We start from the raw sequence: 20,892 nt of genomic DNA on the forward strand, positions 1-20,892 counted from the left end.
CATAAACCCCAAAGGGAGACTTGAAGATGAAAGGGAGGCTTTAGAACAGCCACTGTAGGAAATGGAGAGAAATAAATAAGATTTAATAAAGGAATTGCTTTTCTCTGACCATGAGGACAAAGTTTAGGGTTTTTTATGCCTTTTTGTCTCATCTGGGTCCACACTGCTACAAGACAACCCCTTTAATCTTTCTGAATTCTCTATTACATGCGTTCTCCACAGAAACCCTTCCAGATTTTTTCTTCTCACCTCACAACAACCCTTCTCCACGCAGGACCTTATCTTATACTTTACTGAGAGAAAAGAGACAATTCCCAAGGAGCTCTTTCTTATCTCCTCCTCTATAAATGAAGACCCAATGACAACATTCCCTATTCTCTCCTCTTTTATTTTAGACTCCAATAAAGAGGTAGCCTTGGTCCTAGCCAAGGTCAAGCCTTATTTTTATGCCTTGGAACCCCTCCTTCCTTTCTCCTTTTGCAGATTGCACCTGCAGTCACCTTCCCAATCTTCAATCTCTGCCTATAGTCTATTTTCTTCATTGATGCCAACCAAAAGATCCAGATCTCTCCCATATTTAGAGTAAACAAATAAACAAAAAGACCCCATTATACTTTGTAGCTACCATGCCACATATATAGCTCTCCTCTCTTTGACAGGCAATTTCTAGAAAAAGCTATCACTCATTCCTCTATTTTCTCTCTCCTCACTCACCTTTAAGCCTCTTGAAATCTAGCTTTTGACTTCATTCCTCAACTAAAACTTTTCTCTCTAAATTTATATCATCTTTTAATGGACAAATCCAAGAGTCTTTTCCCTGTCCTTATTCTTCTTTGACCTCTGCAGATACAGCCTGTACCACCTTTTCCTCCTGGATGCTCTCTCCTCTCTCTCGATTTTTGGCACACTGCTTTCTTATGGTTCTTTTCTCATTTGTCTGTCAACTCTTTTTCAGTCTTGACTGGGCCATCGTTCCCTAGCTTTGGGAATACCCCAAAGCTCTGTCCTAAGTCCTCTCTCTCAGTTTTCCAATCAAATCTCATAGATCTAATAATCCTCCCAATGCCCATGATGCCCTTCTCTATATATTCAGCCTTGGTTTTTCTCCCTGAGCTCCTGTCCCATATTAACAACTGCATATTTAACATTTCTGAATGGAGATGTCATAAGTCTCTAAAACTCAGTATGAACTGGACAGAATTCATTTGTCTTTTCTCCTTTGAACCAACCCTTTCCCAGACTTCCCTATTCTGTTAAGCCACCATCATCCTTCCAGTCACACGGATTTAAAATCCCAGAATCATTCTCAACTAATCCCCTTCCATCACTCTTCAATGTGTAATCAGTTTCCAAAACTTGACTATTCAATTTCTGTATCTCTGTATAACTGTCTACTTTTCACCATTCAAATGGCTACCAACCTAATAACATACATCCTCATCAACTTTCATCTGACCTATTCCAATAGGCCTCTCATTTGTACCCTTTTTAATCCATTTGTCACACATATGCCAAAATTATATTCCTAAATCACACCCTTGCTCAATAGTGGCTCTCTCTTGCCTTCAGGATATAATACAATCTATTTATTTGGCAAGGTACAACAATATTAAAATTTTTAGGGTAGGATGGGTGAGATTTTAAGAGAGCTACTAAGCTGCCAAAAGGAATTTTAAGAAAAAGTTTGTTATATATGGATTGTGGAGTGGAGACTTTGAACTATTAAGTAATTTCCATTGTCTCTGATCATTTAATTTGTGTTTCTTTGAGGGAAATATCTGTCAAAAGATGAGTCCCACTCAAGCAATACAGTATCAATTTCAAGAGTATGCTCTTTCTGAATCACTGGCCCACTTCCTTTCTCAAGACATTTAGCATTTAAGTTTTGGGCTCTATAGTCTGGATGAGAAATTTTGAGATGAAGCTAAAGTGGGGCTGATTGCTTAGGGCTTAGTCTCTGACAAAGGACTTAGATCTTTCACTTCTCCTCTAGGACCTCTCTTTAGCCCTGAATTGCTTCTCAGAATTCTCAAGGTCAAAAGGGTTTATTGTGATAATCTTTTGAAGGCCTTCCTACGAGTGATTGTTACAAAGAACCATAAGCTGTGATGAGGCAAATGACCTCATGCCTGGATTTTTTCTTGGGAAAACAATTGGGAAAGGAGCCAAATCTGTCTGTTATTCCTTCAGCTATCATTCTGCATACCTCCTTCAGCATACCTTTAAGGCCCCCATTTTCCTTTCACTGACATTTTAGGTGCCCAGCTTATACATCAGTCACCCCCCCTTCTTCAATAAAGCCTACTCCTCAGAATCACAATATGTAAAAGTTGGAATGGGAGAGTAGGGTGCGTTTAGTTTAATCTGCATGTGCCCCATAATGCCTCCTATAATATACGTAACAAATGGTCACCCAAACATCGTTTAAAGACCCTACAAAGAGGCAGCTCATTCTATTTTTGAATAGTTTCGCCTGCTAGGAATTTTTCCCCCTTTACATTGAGTCAGAATTTGTCTCTTAGAAACTTCCATCCCATATATTGTTTGAAAATCTGTCCTCTGGGGCTAATCAATAATAATAGCTAATAACAGCTAACATTTAAATAGCACTTACAGGGGCAGCTAGGTGGTGCAGTGGATAAAGTACCGGCCTTGGATTCAGGAGGAGCTGAGTTCAAGTCCAGCCTGAGACACTTAACACTTAGTAGCTGTGTGACCCCTGGCAAGTCACTTGAACTCAATTGCCTCACAAAAACAAAAACAAAAATAAATAGCACTTACTATGGGAAAGACACTGTGCTAAGTCCTTTATAATTATTATCTCATTTGTCCTTCACAAAAACCCTGGGAGATAGTTGCTATTATTTCTCCCATTTTACAGATGAGGAGACTGGGGCAAAGAGAGGCTAAGTGACTTGCCCATGGTAACAAAGATAGTAAATATTTAAGACTGGATTTGAATTTAGATCTTCCTGATTCCAGAACTGGTGTTCTATCCAAGCCTAAAGTATAAAGCACATTTCTGGTGCTAAGTAGAACATGACTATTCCTTCTTAAGACAACCATGATGTTCCCTTGACACCTTTTCATCTTTAAATATGCCCACTTCCCTTAACTAATCCACATATGACATGATCTCAAGGGTCTTTACCTTCCTGGTTTCTCTTTTTTGGATGTTCAATGTACCTTCAAAGATGTTACTCTTGTCACAGCCTTACAGATATAGAATAAACAGGGCACAGTATAGCAAATCTATTACTTGCCCTGCCTATGGAAACAGGATATTTCTCTTCATTCAGGCCATGTATTTATTACCTTTTTGGCTGCCATATCATATTATAGACCCATACTGACTCTGAAGTCCACTAAGACCCTAGCATCTTTCAGAAGGACTACTATCTAACTATGTCTCCTTCTATCCTTGGCCCACAAACAGGTCAGTTCCATTAGCACAGGAAGAATGAGATACAGATGTGTCTTTCCTCACCCCATTTCCTCATCCCTTCCTCCCTCTTTTATCTGCCCATGTTAAACTACTCAATTTCTAAAGCCCAATTCAAATTTCTCCTTCCATCATAGATTATAATCATAGAAGTTTCAATTTTCAACCTCAAATATACCTCCAACGTGGTTAACTAATTGAAAATCCCAGTAACTGAAGTCGTAATTGAGCACTTAATTACCCCCTACTTTGTTCAGTGTGGTTCCATGTGCAGTTATTTTATCTATCCAACTAGATTGTCATCTCCTAAAGGGTAAGGACCAGTTCTCTTGTATCCTCTGTCTTCCCACACCATCTCACCATACATATGGTAGATAGAGCGACACAGCAGAGGCTCAATAAAAATCAGTTGAGTAATTGATTGTTTTCTGCAGAGCTGAGCTAACCATGAACCTTGCATCTCACCTGAGAATCAAAGAACAAACAGATGACTTTTACTTACTCACAAACTGTAGGGAAGGACAGACCCACGAAGGCACTAGAAAGATATTCTGTATACATTTCATTGGAGACTCCTTCCAAGTAGTATTTCTGCCATGTGTCTTCCTCAATCTGAAGTAAAAAAGCAAAGAAGTTGAGTTAAAAAACAAACAAACAAACATCAAACTCCTCAAGACGAAGCTTAAGGTATGTAAACAGGTCACCAAAAATATGAAACCAGGCATGAGCTAGTCATTCTCCACGTCAATCTTGTTTACTTCCATTTGCCCTATTTATACTATCAAATTGGGGGCAGCTAGGTGGCACAGTGGTTAGAGTGCTACTTCATCTTCTTGACTTCAAATATGGCCACAGATACTTACTAGCTGTGTGACCCTGGGAAAGTCACTTAACCCTGCTTGTCTCAGTTTCCTCATCTGTAAAATGAGCTATAGAAGAAACAATGGCGAACCATTCCAACATCTTTTCCAAGAAAATCCCAAATGGGGTCATGAAGAGTTAGACATGACTGAAATACCATAGAAAATGTTAAAATTAAAACTTAGTTTCTTCTTATAAAAATTATGTAATTATCATTATTTTGCTATTGTTACTTTTAATATTTTACAAAAGTGCCAGCTATGGATTTGGGGATCTTTGGCTGGGATATAACATGAATACTTTTGAATTATTTAAGTCGAATTTCTAACATTTTGCCCTTATGTATAAAGTGCCACATAGTTGAAAGCCAAACAACAGGGAAGATATTCAGAACATTTCTGGAAACATAAAAGAGTCAGTACATATTCATATATTTCCAAAAGTGTGTGCGTGTGTGTGTTGAGCAGAGACTTTTAAAGCCATTGTCATCAACCTTGGTTTGTATAAAACCAGACTGCATGGCCAATAATAGATGAGCCTATTATTTATATTTCACTTACATGTTTTTAGAGGATCTGATAAAGGCATTCCACATATAAATATGTATTACACCACTGATTGGGTAAATAAATAGTGTTATTAAAAGACGGATTGCCATGATTTCAAAAAGTACCCATATCACACAAGAGAAGAAAAAAGCAGTAATTATAATGAACAGGGAGAACATCTGCTCCTCAGGGGCAAGAGTAATATGCTGTGACAACAGGACAACAGGCCAATTACATTAGTACAGGGAGAAGGAGCTACACGACATGACTTTTTGACATCACTGCAAGTTAATGTCACTAACTATGGGACAGACAACTCTGGTTTATAAGATACAGGAGGGAAGAAAGACAACCCTTGGACAAAGGGCTGGCTATAATCTACCCCTCTCTGACTAAAAGAAAAATGAGCTCTTTAAAGCTCTTTTTGAAAACACGACCCACACAGGCCTCTTTCACGCTTCCTTTCAAATTTCCTTGAGGCAGGAATGAAAAAAGGCCAAGGACAGACATTATGAAGAGAGCCTTTCCTCAAGAAGTACTTGACTTTTCCATGACAGAAATTCCCCTGGTGATCTGTGTCTTGTTCAGTACCACAGGAAAAAAAAAGAATGAACAAGGAGAGATTAAAGAAGAGCAAGACCTACCTCTTAGGTGCCAACAAGGAGAGAGGGCATGATGACGTAGGTACTAGGGAGGAGGTGATGAGGAATGGGGGGAGGGAAAGGTGGCACATGCCCTATAACGACCTATGTGAGAAATGCCACGGACATTGTCCAAGGGGCATTTTATTGAATCATAGTTTAGGGGTTTTTGTTTTGTTTTTTACTTGGCCTATGATTTATTGGTATGGGGAGTTCCTGGTAAGGGCCTCTTTTTGTCAATGCAAAAAACATTTTGAAATTAATATAATCATGGAGAGGTGCTCAGAGCACTGAGAGGTTAAGTGACTTACCAAGGGTCACATGTATATACATATAGACATGTAAACATAGATATATCTCTCTATATACACATACATATATACATGTGTATTATAGACATATACACATGTATACATGCCCCCATACATATATATACATAGACACATATGTGTCTATGCATATCCACATATGTGGACACACATATATAGGTACATACACAAATATAGTATGTACACCTGCATATATAGACACACATATAGACCTGCACAGACACAGATACATATTTATATATTATATGTCTATATGTATATCTATACATCGACATATATACACACATGCATGTATACATGTTTGTGTATTTGTATATGTATATACCTATACATATATACATACACACACACATATAACTATCTCTGATATGTAAGAGAGGTGGGAATTGACCCAATTCTGGTCTTCATGACTCTGAGGCAAGCTTTGTTTTAATGAAACCATGGTTGACTCTCTACAGAAGTTATTACACTATATAAAAAGACATACTTTCAGCAGGAATACCTAGGCTGATATATTTAAGTTATGTGGTAAGAAGTCAGTCAAGAATATCATTAGCTTAGAGTCCGACTAAGGCACGGGTTCTTGACCTGGAATGGATAGATCCCTAAGGGGATTTATTGGCAGATTTCAGGAGGTTCGTAAACTTGGGACTTTTAACATACTGAGAATTAAATTTTAATATAACTTCTTGTCTTTAAAATCATATACATTTTATGTATTAGTCATTTAAAAACAATAGTTTGAAAAGGGGTCTATAAACTTCACAAGACTACCAAAGGGGGTCTGTGATATTTTAAAAAGGTCAAGAACTCAAACTAAGAAGAGGATGGTCCAGGATACCATACTAACAATAAGATCAATATGATAACTGACATTTAAATTACACAATTGTTCAACATTTGCAAAGTATTTTGCATTCCTTATTAATGATGATGATATCAGCTAGCATTTATATAGTGCTTTTAGGCTTGCAAAGTACTTTACTAATATTGTCTCATTTGATCCTCACAACAACCCTGGGAGGTAGGTCCAGAAAAACAACAAGAAAATCACATTTAAATTCCTATTTAACTGGTTACAAGGAATACTGGAAGATGAGCCATTGGTGACATTTGTCTGCCCCTGACTTTTCCAAATGGTGGCAGCAAAAGGTTTACTTTTCACGTGACACATAAAAGAAAGATCCTTTGAACACACTTCCCTAAAGCAGGGTTAATATTTTTCCTTCTAAGGAACAACTAGTGCTAAAATATGTAAGTGCCCAATAAGAGTTAATAAAAGAACATTCCCTGCTGGATTATTGTCCATTGTAGATTACATGTCAAATTGTAACTGCTCTTTAACAATGACATGAAATGGAATATACACATGTGTCTATACATGTGTGTCTATGTAGGTAAGCACATATACGTATGTACACACATGCACGTATGTGTTTAGATATGTCTACACATCAATGCACATATATACCAGCCCACTTATGTACATATATACACACAAGTATTTATGTATATATATAATATATTTAAATATAATATATTATGTAGCTTATATTTAAATATATTATACATACATACATACGCAGCATCACATTTATCTATACAATGAAGACAACACAACCACTGCTTGGGTCAAATCCTTAGTTTAAAAAAAGCAGTCTAAAATTAAGTATTTATTGACGGGATTTTGATACATGAGTGGATTGATCACTAAAAGGAGCAGAGTCATTCACTTCCAACCCTGGCTAACATGCTCAATGATTGGGGGGGGCGGAATTCTCATAAAATTTTCCCTCTTCTTATTTCTTGCTGAGGAGCTGGTGTCATTGTGGTATAATAATAAGAGGGTGGGACCTGAAATCAGAACAACCTAGATTTATGGAAATCACAGAAGCCCAAGGAACCCAAGTGGCCACTTAGTACAATTCACATACAAAAAGAATCCCCATTGTAACAGACCCAGTAAAACCTGAGACAAATCACTTCATCTCTGGACCTCAGTTCCCTCCTCTATAAAATGAAGTTGTTGAACTAGATGATCCTTGGGATTCCTTCCAGCTCTCGATCTATGATAATGTCAACCTAGGCCTTGATCCATCTCAACAAGATTAAGCAGGCACTAGGGAATAATACAACTTAGACTCTTAGAGTATTAAAACTGAAATGTGCCTCAGAAAGCCACCCCCCAAAACCTCCCCATTTTACAGATGAAAAAACCGAGGATATCCAAGTGAAGTGATTGGTGCCCCAGGTCATGCAATGAGTTTAGGACAGAATTGAGATACCCTTCTTCAAGTCTGATGATGTTTCCATTCCCCCCCAATTTTCCTGCTGTGTTTCTGTGTCATTTTCTGTCTTCCTCCCTATCACATGTTAACAATCCCCAGTTGCATTAATAAGGAAGTAGCTGTGCTGTGTTCTGCCTTTCCAGCTCTTCTCTTTTGGATTGCTGCTCCATTTATAAATTCATAGAATGGAAAAATTTAGGAAGAACCAGGGACGCTGCCATCAGTGTGATGGAGGAAAGGGAGAACTGGATTCAGAAGACTTGCTATGTAGTTACTAAATCGATGACCTCTGAGTCTCATTGACAAAAGGAGGGAGTTGACCTAGGGCCTCTTCCAGCTTCATGTTGAAAGCTGCCAACAGCAGCACAGCGTGTAGAATGAGCAGGTGGGGGCGCAGTGGATAGAGCATCAGCTCTAGAGAAGTCAGGAAGACATCTACATTAGTTCAAATCTTACCCATACACTTACTTGCTGTGTGACCTGGGCAAGCCACTTAACTTTGTTTCCCTCAGTTTGCTCATCTGTAAAATGAGCTGGAGAAGGAAATGGCAAACTACTCCAGTATCTGCCAAGAAAAGCCCAAATGCAGTCAGAGAGAGTCAGACATGACTGAAATGACTGAACAACAACAAAGTGTGTAGAATGGGGTGGGGAGAGAAGAAGAAAAGGGAACAAGCATTTATTATGCACCTGTTATATGCCAGGTATCATGATAAGTGCTAAACGAATATTATCTCCTTTGATCCTCACAAGAATTGGATACTTTGCCAAGCGGTGAGTCCTCCATCAGTGGAGACATTCACAGGGAAGCTAGGTGTCTACTTCCTAAGGATATCCTATAAAATAATCCTTCTTAGATATAATTTCAATTAGGGGTCCATGACTAGTCCAATTCTATATATCCTTCCACTGGAGAGAGGACCTCACCAGTATGTAGCAATTCTTTGGGGATCAGATGGTGTCTAAGAATTGTCATTAGATTTGGAGAAGAAGTATTTTCCTTCCACCATTTCAGAAAATACTTCTGCCTCCTAAATCATCCATTAAAATCGTATTCCTTGGGAACAGTTAGGTGGCACAGTGGATAAAGCACTGGCCCTGGATTCAAGAGGACTTGAGTTCAAATTCGGCCTCAGACACTTGACACTAACTAGCTGTGTGACCCTGGGCAAGTCATTTAACCCCCATTGCCCTACCAAAAAAAGTGAAAAAATCAAATCAAATCAAATCTTATTCCTTGGATGAAAATTCATTGTCAGTCTAGAATTTCCTATGGAGAGCATTTGCTTTCTGGGGCTTCATAACAATATGGCATTTCACAAGCATGGGCTCTTTCAGATTGCATTTTCCAGAAAGTTCTAATGGGATCTCAGGAGCACAGATTTTCCAAATACTTCAACACGATGTCAATTAAAACAGAATATTTTGGGGGTGAGGGAGGGAGTGGGGATTGATGGAATGCCAGATAACTGGTTGCTTCAGCACTGAATGAGTAAATAAACAATTTCAAAGATTAATTTCAGTTGTGGATTTGGGCCAAATATGTTATTCCCAGACAAGTGGGCTGCAGACTATCAAGTGAGATTTCTTCCATTAAGCACTAAAAGAAAAAAAAAATCACCATACTTAAATCATGAGGTATTCAGAAAAGGATTAACAGTGTGTTTTAGACCTTACCACACACAGAGGGATTAGAATCCAGGCAATCCCCTACCATACATATGTATTTTTCCCCAACTCTGTTATTTCTCAGCAGATGAAGAAGGCAATGGTAACTAATGTGAAGGGCTGTTGGGGGAAATTTATTAAGAAATTATTGAGGAAAATCATAGAATCCTAGATGAGGAAACTGAAGAACAATGAGGATGAGTGACTTCTCCAGGATCATAGAGCTAGGACGTATGTGAGGTGGGATTTGAACCCAGGTCCTCTGACTTCAAGTCCATAGCACTTTGTTTTGTTGCTCAATCCTAGTTATCTGTGCTGGTGTCCTAGCTACCCGGTAGACTATATTCTTCATGATGACTAGGACTATGTCTTAACTAAATTTTGCAAGTTCCCCAACACTTAATAAGCTAGGTGGCACAGTGGATAGAGTGCCAGCGCTCCAGTCAGGAAGATTCATCTTCACAAGTTCAAATCTGACCTCAGATACTTATTAACTGTGTGACTTTCGGCAAATCACTGAACACTGTTCACCTGAGTTCCTTATCTATAAAATGAGCTGGAGGAGGAAATGGCAAACGACTCCAGTATATTTTCCAACAAAACCCCAAATGGGGTCAAAAAGAGTCAGACGCCACTGAAAAACAGCTTACCAACAACACTTAGCAGAATTCTCTGTGCCATAATTAGCACTTCATAAGTATCTGTTATATATACTATGAATAGTTTTAATAGAATAAGCCTAGCTAGAACAAAATCATTTCCTTTTTCAAAAGATGAAGTCCACAGCCCTCTTACATGTTCTGTCTTACCTGAAAATTCCATATACTTAGGAAGTAGCAGGGTATTTTATTTATGGGTTTGTTTGGGATTTCTTTGGTGGGGCAATGAGAGTTAAGTGACTTGCCCAGGATCACTCAGCTAGTAAGTATCAAGTGTCTGAGCCCAGATTTGAACTCAGGTCCTCCTGAATCCAGGGCCAGTGCTTTATCCACAGTGCCACCTAAGTGTCCCCTTATTTATGTTTTAGAGAAGGGTCTAGAATACTTCTTTTAAAAGTCTATTCTTGCCTCTGTGTTGTTGGCTTCCAACAAACAAAAATCTCGACTAGGATACTACTAGGAAGACATCTAGATTGTTTGGGGCCATCTGGAAGGGAGATGTTAAAGGGTTTGGCAACAATCCACTTATGAAAATAAAAGAAGGAGTTTTGGCTCCAACTCATAACAGGAAAGAGACAGAAGCACAGATGACATCTCTCTTGCTTTCTCTTGTTCCTCACTTGGAAACCACAAGTACAGTTTGCATTGTTGCTGTTATTCAGTCGTTCCAGTCATGTTCGACTCATCATGACCGCGTATGGGGTTTTTTCTTTTTTTTTTGGCAAAGATATTGAAGTATTTTGCCATTTCCTTCTCCAGCTAATTTTTACAGATGAGGGAACTGAGGCAAACAGGGTTAAGTGACTTGCCTAGTGTCACTCAGCTAATAAGTGTCCGAGGACAGGTTTGAACTTGTAAAATGAGTCTTCCTGACTCCAGGCTCAGCACTCTATCCATTGCACCACCTAGCTGCCCTAAAGTTTGAATAGAAAGAATGTTTTCCTGGGCAAGTCTTGGTTAAAACCTTTGATCAATTTGTATCAATAACAGTTTTGCCTTAATCACATAAAAGGGAATTCCATGGATGAGTTTGAGTCTTTTAACTCGGTGGAATTCTAGTCCCTCTTCTTCCTTTATCAGGAAAAAAAGACTACCTATCTTCTTTCTATCAAGAAAGTATAGGGGCAGCCAGGTAGTACAGTGGATAAAGCACCAGCCCTGCATTCAGGAGAAACTGAGTTTAAATCTGGCCTCAGACACTTGACATTTACTAGCTGTGTGACCCTGAGCAAATCACTTAACCCTCATTGCCCTGCAAAATATAGATAGACATATATATGTGTATATATATATATATATATATATAGAGAGAGAGAGAGAGAGAGAGAGAGAGAGAGAGAGAGAGAGAGAGAGGGGGGGGGGGGAGGGGAGAGGGAGAGGGAGAGAAGTTATTTTCAGATTTCTAAGAATTTTCCCCAAAATGGCCAATACTTTTTTTTTGGGGGTGGGGGGCAGGGCAATGAGGGTTAAGTGACTTGCCCAGGATCACACAGCTAGTAAGTGTCAAGTATGAGAGTCCAAATTTGAACTCAGGTCCTCCTGAATCCAGGGCCGGTGCTTTATCCACTGTGCCACCTAGCTGCCTCCAAAATGGCCAATACTTCCAAGGAGAATTGACAAACATGGGGCATCTTCACCTATTTATCAATGTATTTTTATCTAAATGATTATTGAATCCGATAACTTTAGGTGTAGGATCTGAAACAATGAACCCCAAAGAAGCAGGACCCCAACCTTCTAACTGAAGCCTGGAGCCTCACATGTCTCATTTAAGTAGGACCCACACATCTTTCTCCCATCCCATGACTACCCTCCTTTGTCTTGCATTAAGGACTTAGTATATGACAGTGCCATTTGTCTTATCTTCACATAGAATCTCAGAAGGCAAATATTGATTCAGTAGGAAATTGGCAGAAATTAGATGGCCCTTGGCTTTTCCACTACTCCTGAATTTTAAGATGGTAGCCAAACGTATTTTGCTTTACTTTTTTGGCAGGAATAGAGAGACAATTCAGCAAAGCAGTTGTGAACTCCCTTCAGAGGCAAAATTCTCAAGAGGTATGTACATTTATGAGAATATATTATTGTGGCTGACCTAAGGTTGACTTTTTTTTAAGAGTCCCAGAGCACTAGCTACTGCTTAAACTTCACTGTGGGGGTAATTTCTTGCGAGGAAAATGCTAGAGAAAAATAAGGGTAAGGAATGATTTGGTGACCTTTCAATCAATTATGACTATTCCATAGAAAAAAGTGAAGCACTGTTGTCCATCCCTCCACTTAGGCGCACTCCCCCTCCCCCAATCAAACCATATTAGGGTGAAGTGGAAATGACACTGTATTTGGAATCTGGGGACCTGAGTTCAAGCCCCAGCTCTGCCATGAACTTTACCTCTGTGACATTAGCCAAGTCAATTAAGCTCTCTGGGCCTCAGTATCTTCATCTTTAAAATGAGGCAGTTGGACTAGTCTATTGAGAGTTTCTCCCATTTCTAGATTTATATAATCTGAAATGATCTTTCAGGTCAAAATTTATGATTTATGAGTTTATGCGGCCAGGATAACCATGGGATAGATATATGAAATAACTTTCTAGTGAAGAATTGCTAACCATTGGGACAGACTTCAGAAATTGTGAGCTCTCTTTCAATTTTATCCCAAGATCAATATATCACCATGAATAATAAGATTGACATCTGAATATTTGGTTAGAGAAAAAAGTATATGATCAACATGATGAAATATAACTAAGCTACAAATGACAATGGCTATAAGAGAAAATGGAGGAGTAGGGGAAAATTTCTGTGAACTGATGAAGAGTGAAGCAAGCAGGAGTAGGAAAAGATTATACACAATGATTACAACAATGTCAAGAGAAAGCAATAAAAATAAATAGAAGCTGTATCCTATAAGATTAAAAATATATAACTTGACCTTAAATGGGAGAGGAGAATATATGTTTTCTTCCTTTCTTTGACTCAGATAATATTTTGATTAGTTTGGCTGAACTTTTTTTTCTCTCATTCTTCTCTTATGAGACAAATAGCTGGTATAGTGAATAGAGCACTGAACTTGAAGTGAGGAAGATCTCAATTCAACTGCTACCTTAAATAGTAGCTGGCTATGTAATCCTAGGTAAATTACTTAACCTCTGTCAACCTCATTTCTCATGCATAAAATTACAATAATAGCACCTAACTAATAAGATTTGGGGAGAGAATCAAATAAGATTAGATAGATAGATAGATAGATAGATAGATAGATAGATAGATAGATAGATAGATAGATAGATAGATAGATAGATAGAAATACAGATAGATAGATAGATAGATAGATAGATAGATAGATAGATAGATAGAAATACAGATAGATAGATAGATAGAAATACAGATAGATATATAGATAGATAGAAATACAGATAGATAGATAGATAGAAATACAGATAGATAGATAGATAGATAGATAGATAGATAGATAGATAGAAATATAGATAGATAGATAGATAGATAGATAGATAGATAGATAGATAGATAGATAGATAGATGATAGATAGATAGATAGATAGATAGATAGATAGATAGATAGATAGATAGAAATACAGATAGATAGATAGATAGATAGATAGATAGATAGATAGATAGATAGATAGAAATACAGATAGATAGATAGATAGAAATACAGATAGATAGATAGATAGATAGATAGATAGATAGATAGATAGATAGATAGATAGATAGATAGAAATACAGATAGATAGATAGATAGATAGAAATACAGATAGATAGATAGATAGATAGATAGATAGATAGATAGATAGATAGATAGAAATACAGATAGATAGATAGATAGATAGATAGATAGATAGATAGATAGATAGATAGATAGATAGAAATACAGATAGATAGATAGAAATACAGATAGATAGATAGATAGAAATACAGATAGATAGATAGATAGAAATACAGATAGATAGATAGATAGATAGATAGATAGATAGATAGATAGATAGATAGATGATAGATGATAAATAGGCAGACAGTGCTCTCTATAAACTTTAAAACTCTATGCAAAGTTAGATTATTATTCTTTGTTACAAGGAATTACTGGAAATGGAAAGGATATATATATATATATATATATATATATATATATAGAAATGAAAGTGATTATAAAAAGAAAAGATATAACAATATTTAATGTATGATTTAAATGAAGTAGATTTGGGGGAGTCCTAAATTAATAGGTTTTTTAAAATCTTTACTTACTTTCTCTTTTTTTTAATTAATCATTTATTTTTATCATTCATTTAAATTTTTTTTTAGTTCCAAATTCTTTCCCTCCTTAAAGTCACTCTCACACCCACTGTGAAGGCAAGTAATGTGATATTAATTGTATATGGGAAATCATGTAAAACCTATTTCCATATTAGCCATGTTGCAAAAAAGTGAAAAAAAATATGTTTTAGTTTGCACTCAGAGTTTATTAGTTCCCTGTAGGTGGGTATCATTTTTCATCATGAGCCCTTTGGAACCATTTTGGTTCATTGAATTGATCAGAGTAGCTAAGTCTTTCACAGTTGATCTTTACTATAATACTGCTATTATTTTATATAATATTTTCCTGGTTCCACTTGCTTCACTTTGCATTAATTCATAAATGTCTTCTCAAGTTTTGGTTTTCTGTCCCCTGTCCTCATTTCTTATAACACAATAATATCCCATCATGATTATATGTGACAACTTGTTTAACTATTCCCCAATTTATGGACATCCTTTAAATATTTAAATTTTTGTCACCACAAAGAGTTGCTATAAATATGTTTTTACATATAGATCTTTTTCCTTTTATCTCTTTGAGTTACAGACCTAGTACCAGTTTGATTCACTTTCAACATTATTGAGCACCCATTATGAGTCAAGTTTAGTTGTAGAGGGGTCATGAGGTAGACATAAAACATAGTCTCTGCCCTCGAAGTGTTCAAACTCAAGTAGAGATGAGACAGGTACATCATAAATTGAAATATTAGGGAACATGTTATAAAAATGAGGAGAGTAGTAAAAGCAATGTATTCTGGGATCAGAAAGAAGGGAAAACTATGGTACTCATAGTCTGAAGGAATATGGAAGATTTTATGGAGATGGTAGATTTTGATATGGCTCTTGAAAACTGGGTAGAATTTTGACAGTGGAGATGGATGGGGAAGCAAATTCCAGACTGAAAGAAATGGTGAAATAGAGGGAAGGAGGCAGAAAATTTCTGACCTCATTTAGGGGACAATGACGACTAGCCCTGAATGGTTGGACTGTTGAGTGCTAGAAGGAAAGGAATGAGAGTTTAACAAAAAAAAAAAAGAAAAGAAAAAAATTAAGGGCAGAGCTTAAATGCCTAGAATGCCAAGTTGAAGAGATTGGGCTTTACTCTATAGGGAATGAGAATCACAAGGTTTCTAAAGGAGCAAGTGACAAGATCAGAAAGACTTTTTAGGAAAGATCTAATGAACTCAATGATACCCAAATCTCTTCTCCAAATTGGACTGTGTAGATAGAGAGATATGGGGAAAAAAACCAACTAGACTCAGGTTTAATTTCTAAAAGCCAACAGCAAATTGCATTGAATTCCAGTCTCATTATGGGGACCGTATCGAGTGGTAAGAAAGGAAGCTCTTGCCAACCCAGTTCTGTTTCAGTGACAGCAGATTTTGGATACTTATGTCTCCTCTCTCTGTACAATAATGGGCTAATAAAGCTGAGCCAAAGAGACCAGATTTCATTTCAGAGAGAAGGTTTCTGTTGTAAACTTTGGTTTGTTGGCTGAGAACAGCTATTCTAGGAGGGAGCATAAATCCTCCCAGTTTTAGATATCGGGGTGTCTGGGTAGCCAAATGTGTTATTTGTGAGCCAGGTAGAAAAGGCTGGGGCTGAGAACAGGGCTTTATTGGGCTCTATTACTATCTGTATAGACTCTTGCCAGCTAGAAAATATTTTCCACAGGAAGTTGGGAGTTACTTTAGAAATTCCCTTCTGTGATTTTGTAAAGTATATCTGGGGCTCATCAAAAAGATATTTGTTGGGGCAGCTAGGTGACCCAGTGGATAGAGCACTGGCCCTGGACTCAGGACCTGAGTTCAAATCCGGCCTTGGAAACTTGACACTTACCAGCTCTGTGACCCTGGGCAAGCCACTCAACCTTCATTGCCCCACAAAACAAACAAACAAAAAGATATTTGTTTTAGAAATGGTCAAACCTTCACATAGATTGACTACCCTCTGAGTTCTTAGAGGGATGGTATAGCAACTTCCCTTTTCTATCAGGTGGAGGTATAAAATGGGAAAATGTGCTATTCAATGGTGTTTGCCAGTGATATGGAACAGAGGAATCATATGTGGGGCCTGCTGGTCTTCCTAACACCATTTAGTAAAAACAAAATAAAAAATAATTTGGACAAATTTAACAAAATAAGCAAAAACACAGTTACTATTGATATGTGACTTTCTAATACAATATGCATACGTACAGTTTGGTGGGCTCGTTTCTTTTTGAGTTTGACACTATCGTCATGGAGTATAACCTAAGTGAAGTCTAAATGGGAGAAATCTTCATTATAGATGCTTCTCGTTGCAGGCATTAACTGTATTGAGCCCTACAATGCTGCAAGATCTCCTTGGTGAGATTTATAGTAACTCAAAAGAAATTGGTCTAGAAACTCACATAAGAAAAAAAAAACAGATGAAAAATGTCCATCATCCTGAACATAATATACAGCTGGATAGACAGGTGACTAATTGGTCCATCAGTATTCAATACAAGAGCTCACTTTTGGGAAGTTGTGTGCACTTCTAAATAGGGCTGCTAGGTGGCAAGGTAGATAGAGTGACAGGCCTGGAATCTCATCTTCCTGAGTTCAAGTATGGTTCCGGGCAAGTCACTTAACCTTGTTTGCCTTAATTTCCTTATGTGTAAAATAAGCCAGAGAAGGAAATGGTAAATCACACTGGTATCTTTGCCAAGGAAACCTCAAATGGGGTCATGAAGAATCAGACATGACTATAAAATGCCTAAAACAATTATGTACATCTAAGGATTTCATGCTGATCTCAGTAATAATGATAATGATGGTAATAATAATAGCAGTAGTAATATTAATTTATTTAAACATCAATATCCTCCCCGTGGATACATGGCTACAATCAACCAAAACATGTGTGTGTGTGTGTGTGTGTGTGTGTGTGTGTTTTTAAATTATGTGCCTTGGGGCAGCTAGGTGGCGCAGTGGATAGAGCACCTGCAATGAAGTCAGGAGGACCTGAGTTCAAATCTGGATTCAGACACTTGACACTTAGTAGCTGTGTGACCCTGGGCAAGTCACTTAACCCTCATTGCTCCACCAAAAAAAAAAAAAAAATTACGTGCCTTGCTAGCACTTTGAAAAGTTCTGGGGAAACAAAGAAAAAGCAAAAAGAGTTCTTGCTCTCAGGCGACTTACATCCTTTTCAGGAGAAACAACAAATTCAGGGCATTCCAAAAGTCTTACTGCACTTTTTAATTTTTTTTTTTTTAATGCTGGGCCATGAGGGCTAAGTGACTTGCCCAGGGTCACACAGCTAGTAAGTGTCAAGTGTCTGAGGTCAGATTTGAACTCAGGTCCTCCTGAATCCAGGGCTGGTACTTTATCCACTGTGCCCCCTAGTTGTCACCTTAGTTCACTTTTTTTTTTAGCGAGGCAATTGGGGTTAAGTGACTTGCCCAGGGTCACACAGCTAGTAAGTGTTAAGTATACAAGGCCAGATTTGAACTCAGGTCCTCCTGAATCCAGGGCCGGTGCTCTATCCACTAAGCCACCTAGCTGCCCTGCTTCATTCACTTTAAAGCTATTAAAATATTTTGTAAATTAAAACCGCACTAAAACTTCTGGGACACCTTGTAAAAATCAGAATGTGATAGATACTTATACATATGACAGGTAATAATATAGTAAGAATAGAGTAGAAGGAAGGTAATCTTAGAGGGAGTAGCTCTAATAGTTGGGAGGACTGGGAAAAATAGGAAGGAGACAAGACTTGAGTTGAGTCTTAAAGAAGGTGGAATGCCACAGTCTCCAAAGAATCAAAGCTGTATACACAGAAAGGGCAATGGAGGAACTGAGGACAGATGTGAGCTCACTGCAGTAAATGACCAATGTGAAGGATGTGAGATGCTACATGGAAGATGCCATCCAGACAATGTGCTATATGACCGAAGAGATAGATGGACCAGTCATCAAGAGTAAGGGATGGGGGTCAGCTAGGTGGCACAGTGGATAGAGCACCTGCCCTGGAGTCAGGAGTACCTGAGTTCAAATCTGGCCTCAGACACTTAACACTTACTAGCTGAGTGACCCTGGGAAAGTCACTTAACCCCAATTGCCTCACCAACAAAACAAAACAAAACAAAAAAGAGTAAGGGACGGGGGCAGCTGGGTGGTGCAGTGGATAAAGAACTGGCCCTGGATTAAGGAGTACCTGAGTTCAAATACAACTTCAGACACTTGACACTTACTAGCTGTGTGACCCTGGTCAAGTCACTTAACCCCAATTGCCCCACACACACACACACAAAAAAAAAGAGTAAGGGACAGCTGATGGAAAGGCTATGCTCTGCACTGTTATCTCTAAAATATAAAAGACCTAAAGAATTGTCTCTAGCTTTCTATCTCCTCCTCAAATCAATTACCTTTTGTTAATTTCATGTATATTTATATACGGACATGTTTACTTCCAAGACCGAATTTAAGCTCCTGGAAGGCAGGTGGTATTTAACTTTTATGTATTTATTCCCAGTGCCTAATGCAAGGTCTGGAATATACTAGGTACTTAGAAAATGCTTGTTTGTATGGTCAAAAGATGTGAATAAATGGTTCTCAAAAGAAGAGATGTAGACCATTAACAAAAAAAAACAAATGAAAGAATGCTCCAAATCAATAATAATCATCAGAATAGCTCTGAGGTTTCACCTCACACAAGAAATTGGCAAGGATGACAAAATATGGGAATGGTCAGTGGGCTTGAGGGAAGAAGGCACGCTAATGCATTGCTGGTGGATCTGTGAATCAGTTAGAACTGATTTGGAAAGTAATTCGGAATTATGCAAATAAGGTTACTAAAATCTCCATCCTGTGACCTGGAGATTCCATTACCAGGCTTATATCACTAGCAAGTCAGGAATTAGAATAAAGTACCAATATGCAACTTCTGTGCTGGAAGTATCCATCTCCCATTAAACTTTGCTAATTGGCTGCTTGCTGCCTATGATAACACAGGTAGGAAACCAAATAGGAATAAACACACAGAGAAATCCTATCTTTCCCTATAAAATGGCTGGCCATCCTCGATATTCCCAAGCTGCCCAGATGCACGGAGCCAAATGGACACAGGAGTTCTATCCAATGGACCTGGGAAAACTAGTGAGAGCTTGGTGTACAAATACACGAAATCCAGGGGATAACCTCTCACAAGACCACTGGGGCCTCATTCCTCCAGCCATGGTCTACTGATCCTTGCGTCCAATGCTTTTGTGGATGACAAATCTGGTTTTATATCTTCCTGTCCTTCTCTGCTGCCCCAGGTCAGAAGATAAGTGTGACCCTAGTCATTTTACCTTTTCTCCCTTGTCTTCTGCTCTGTGTATCCACCTCTCGCTATCAAGTTAAGACATAGCTTTCCAGAATGTGAGGAAAACCACACCAAAAAAAAGGTTTGTGGCTTTCTCCATCAAATGGCTGCTCTAGTATTTTTTTTCAAATCCCCTTTTGATCTGAGGGTCATTTTATTATGTGGGAATGCCACCTCTTCTTGAAGAATTTATCATTTTCCAAAGCACTCCGCTCATTTTGTTAGAAAAGTTTTCTTTAAATTGAATCAGAATCTACTGGTCTCTAACTTCCACCCACTTAGTTGACCCCTCTGGATCCAAATATAACTAGTTTAATCCACTTTCCCCATGGCAGTCTGCCAACTACTTGAAGACAATATGTCTCAGTTTCTTCCTTTGTAAAAATGAGAGGGATGGACAAAATTATCTGCAAGGTCCCTTCTGAGGCTAAATTTATGATCCCATCATGTTCTAGCACACCCACCTCATCTTTTCTTCTTAAGCCTAACTGTCCTCAATTCCTTCAAATGACTCTAATATAATGAGGTTTTTACTCCCCTCAGTATCCCAGTCAACCTAATCTGAATACACTGCAGCTTTTCAATGTCCTTGATCAAATGCATTGGACATTAAAATTATAGTAACAATGACAAGAATTAATAATAATGTACAAAGCATTTATTTTAAGCTTATAAAGCACTTTATGTATTATCTCGTTTAATCCTTAAAATTACCCTCTAAGGTAGGTCCCATTATTATCTCCATTTTTACAGATGAGAAAACAGAAGCTAAGCCAGTTTAAGTGAGTTGCTAAGGATCATATACCTCTTAA

General features: G+C 38.0%; 1 protein-coding gene across 23 annotated transcripts in view; it reads right to left on the minus strand.

Moving 5' to 3' along the window:
* Positions 1-20,892, minus strand: part of KCNMA1 (potassium calcium-activated channel subfamily M alpha 1) — a 929,290-nt gene that overhangs the window by 200,358 nt on the left and 708,040 nt on the right. For all 23 annotated transcript variants that reach the window (XM_043983958.1, XM_043983956.1, XM_043983955.1 and 20 more), the window contains one exon: positions 3,945-4,054. In XM_043983958.1, the coding sequence (XP_043839893.1) occupies positions 3,945-4,054 (110 nt within the window). The remainder of the gene's footprint in view (positions 1-3,944; positions 4,055-20,892) is intronic.

Source organism: Dromiciops gliroides, chromosome 2, assembly GCF_019393635.1.
Source record: "Dromiciops gliroides isolate mDroGli1 chromosome 2, mDroGli1.pri, whole genome shotgun sequence".
NCBI classification, from domain to species: Eukaryota; Metazoa; Chordata; class Mammalia; order Microbiotheria; family Microbiotheriidae; genus Dromiciops; species Dromiciops gliroides.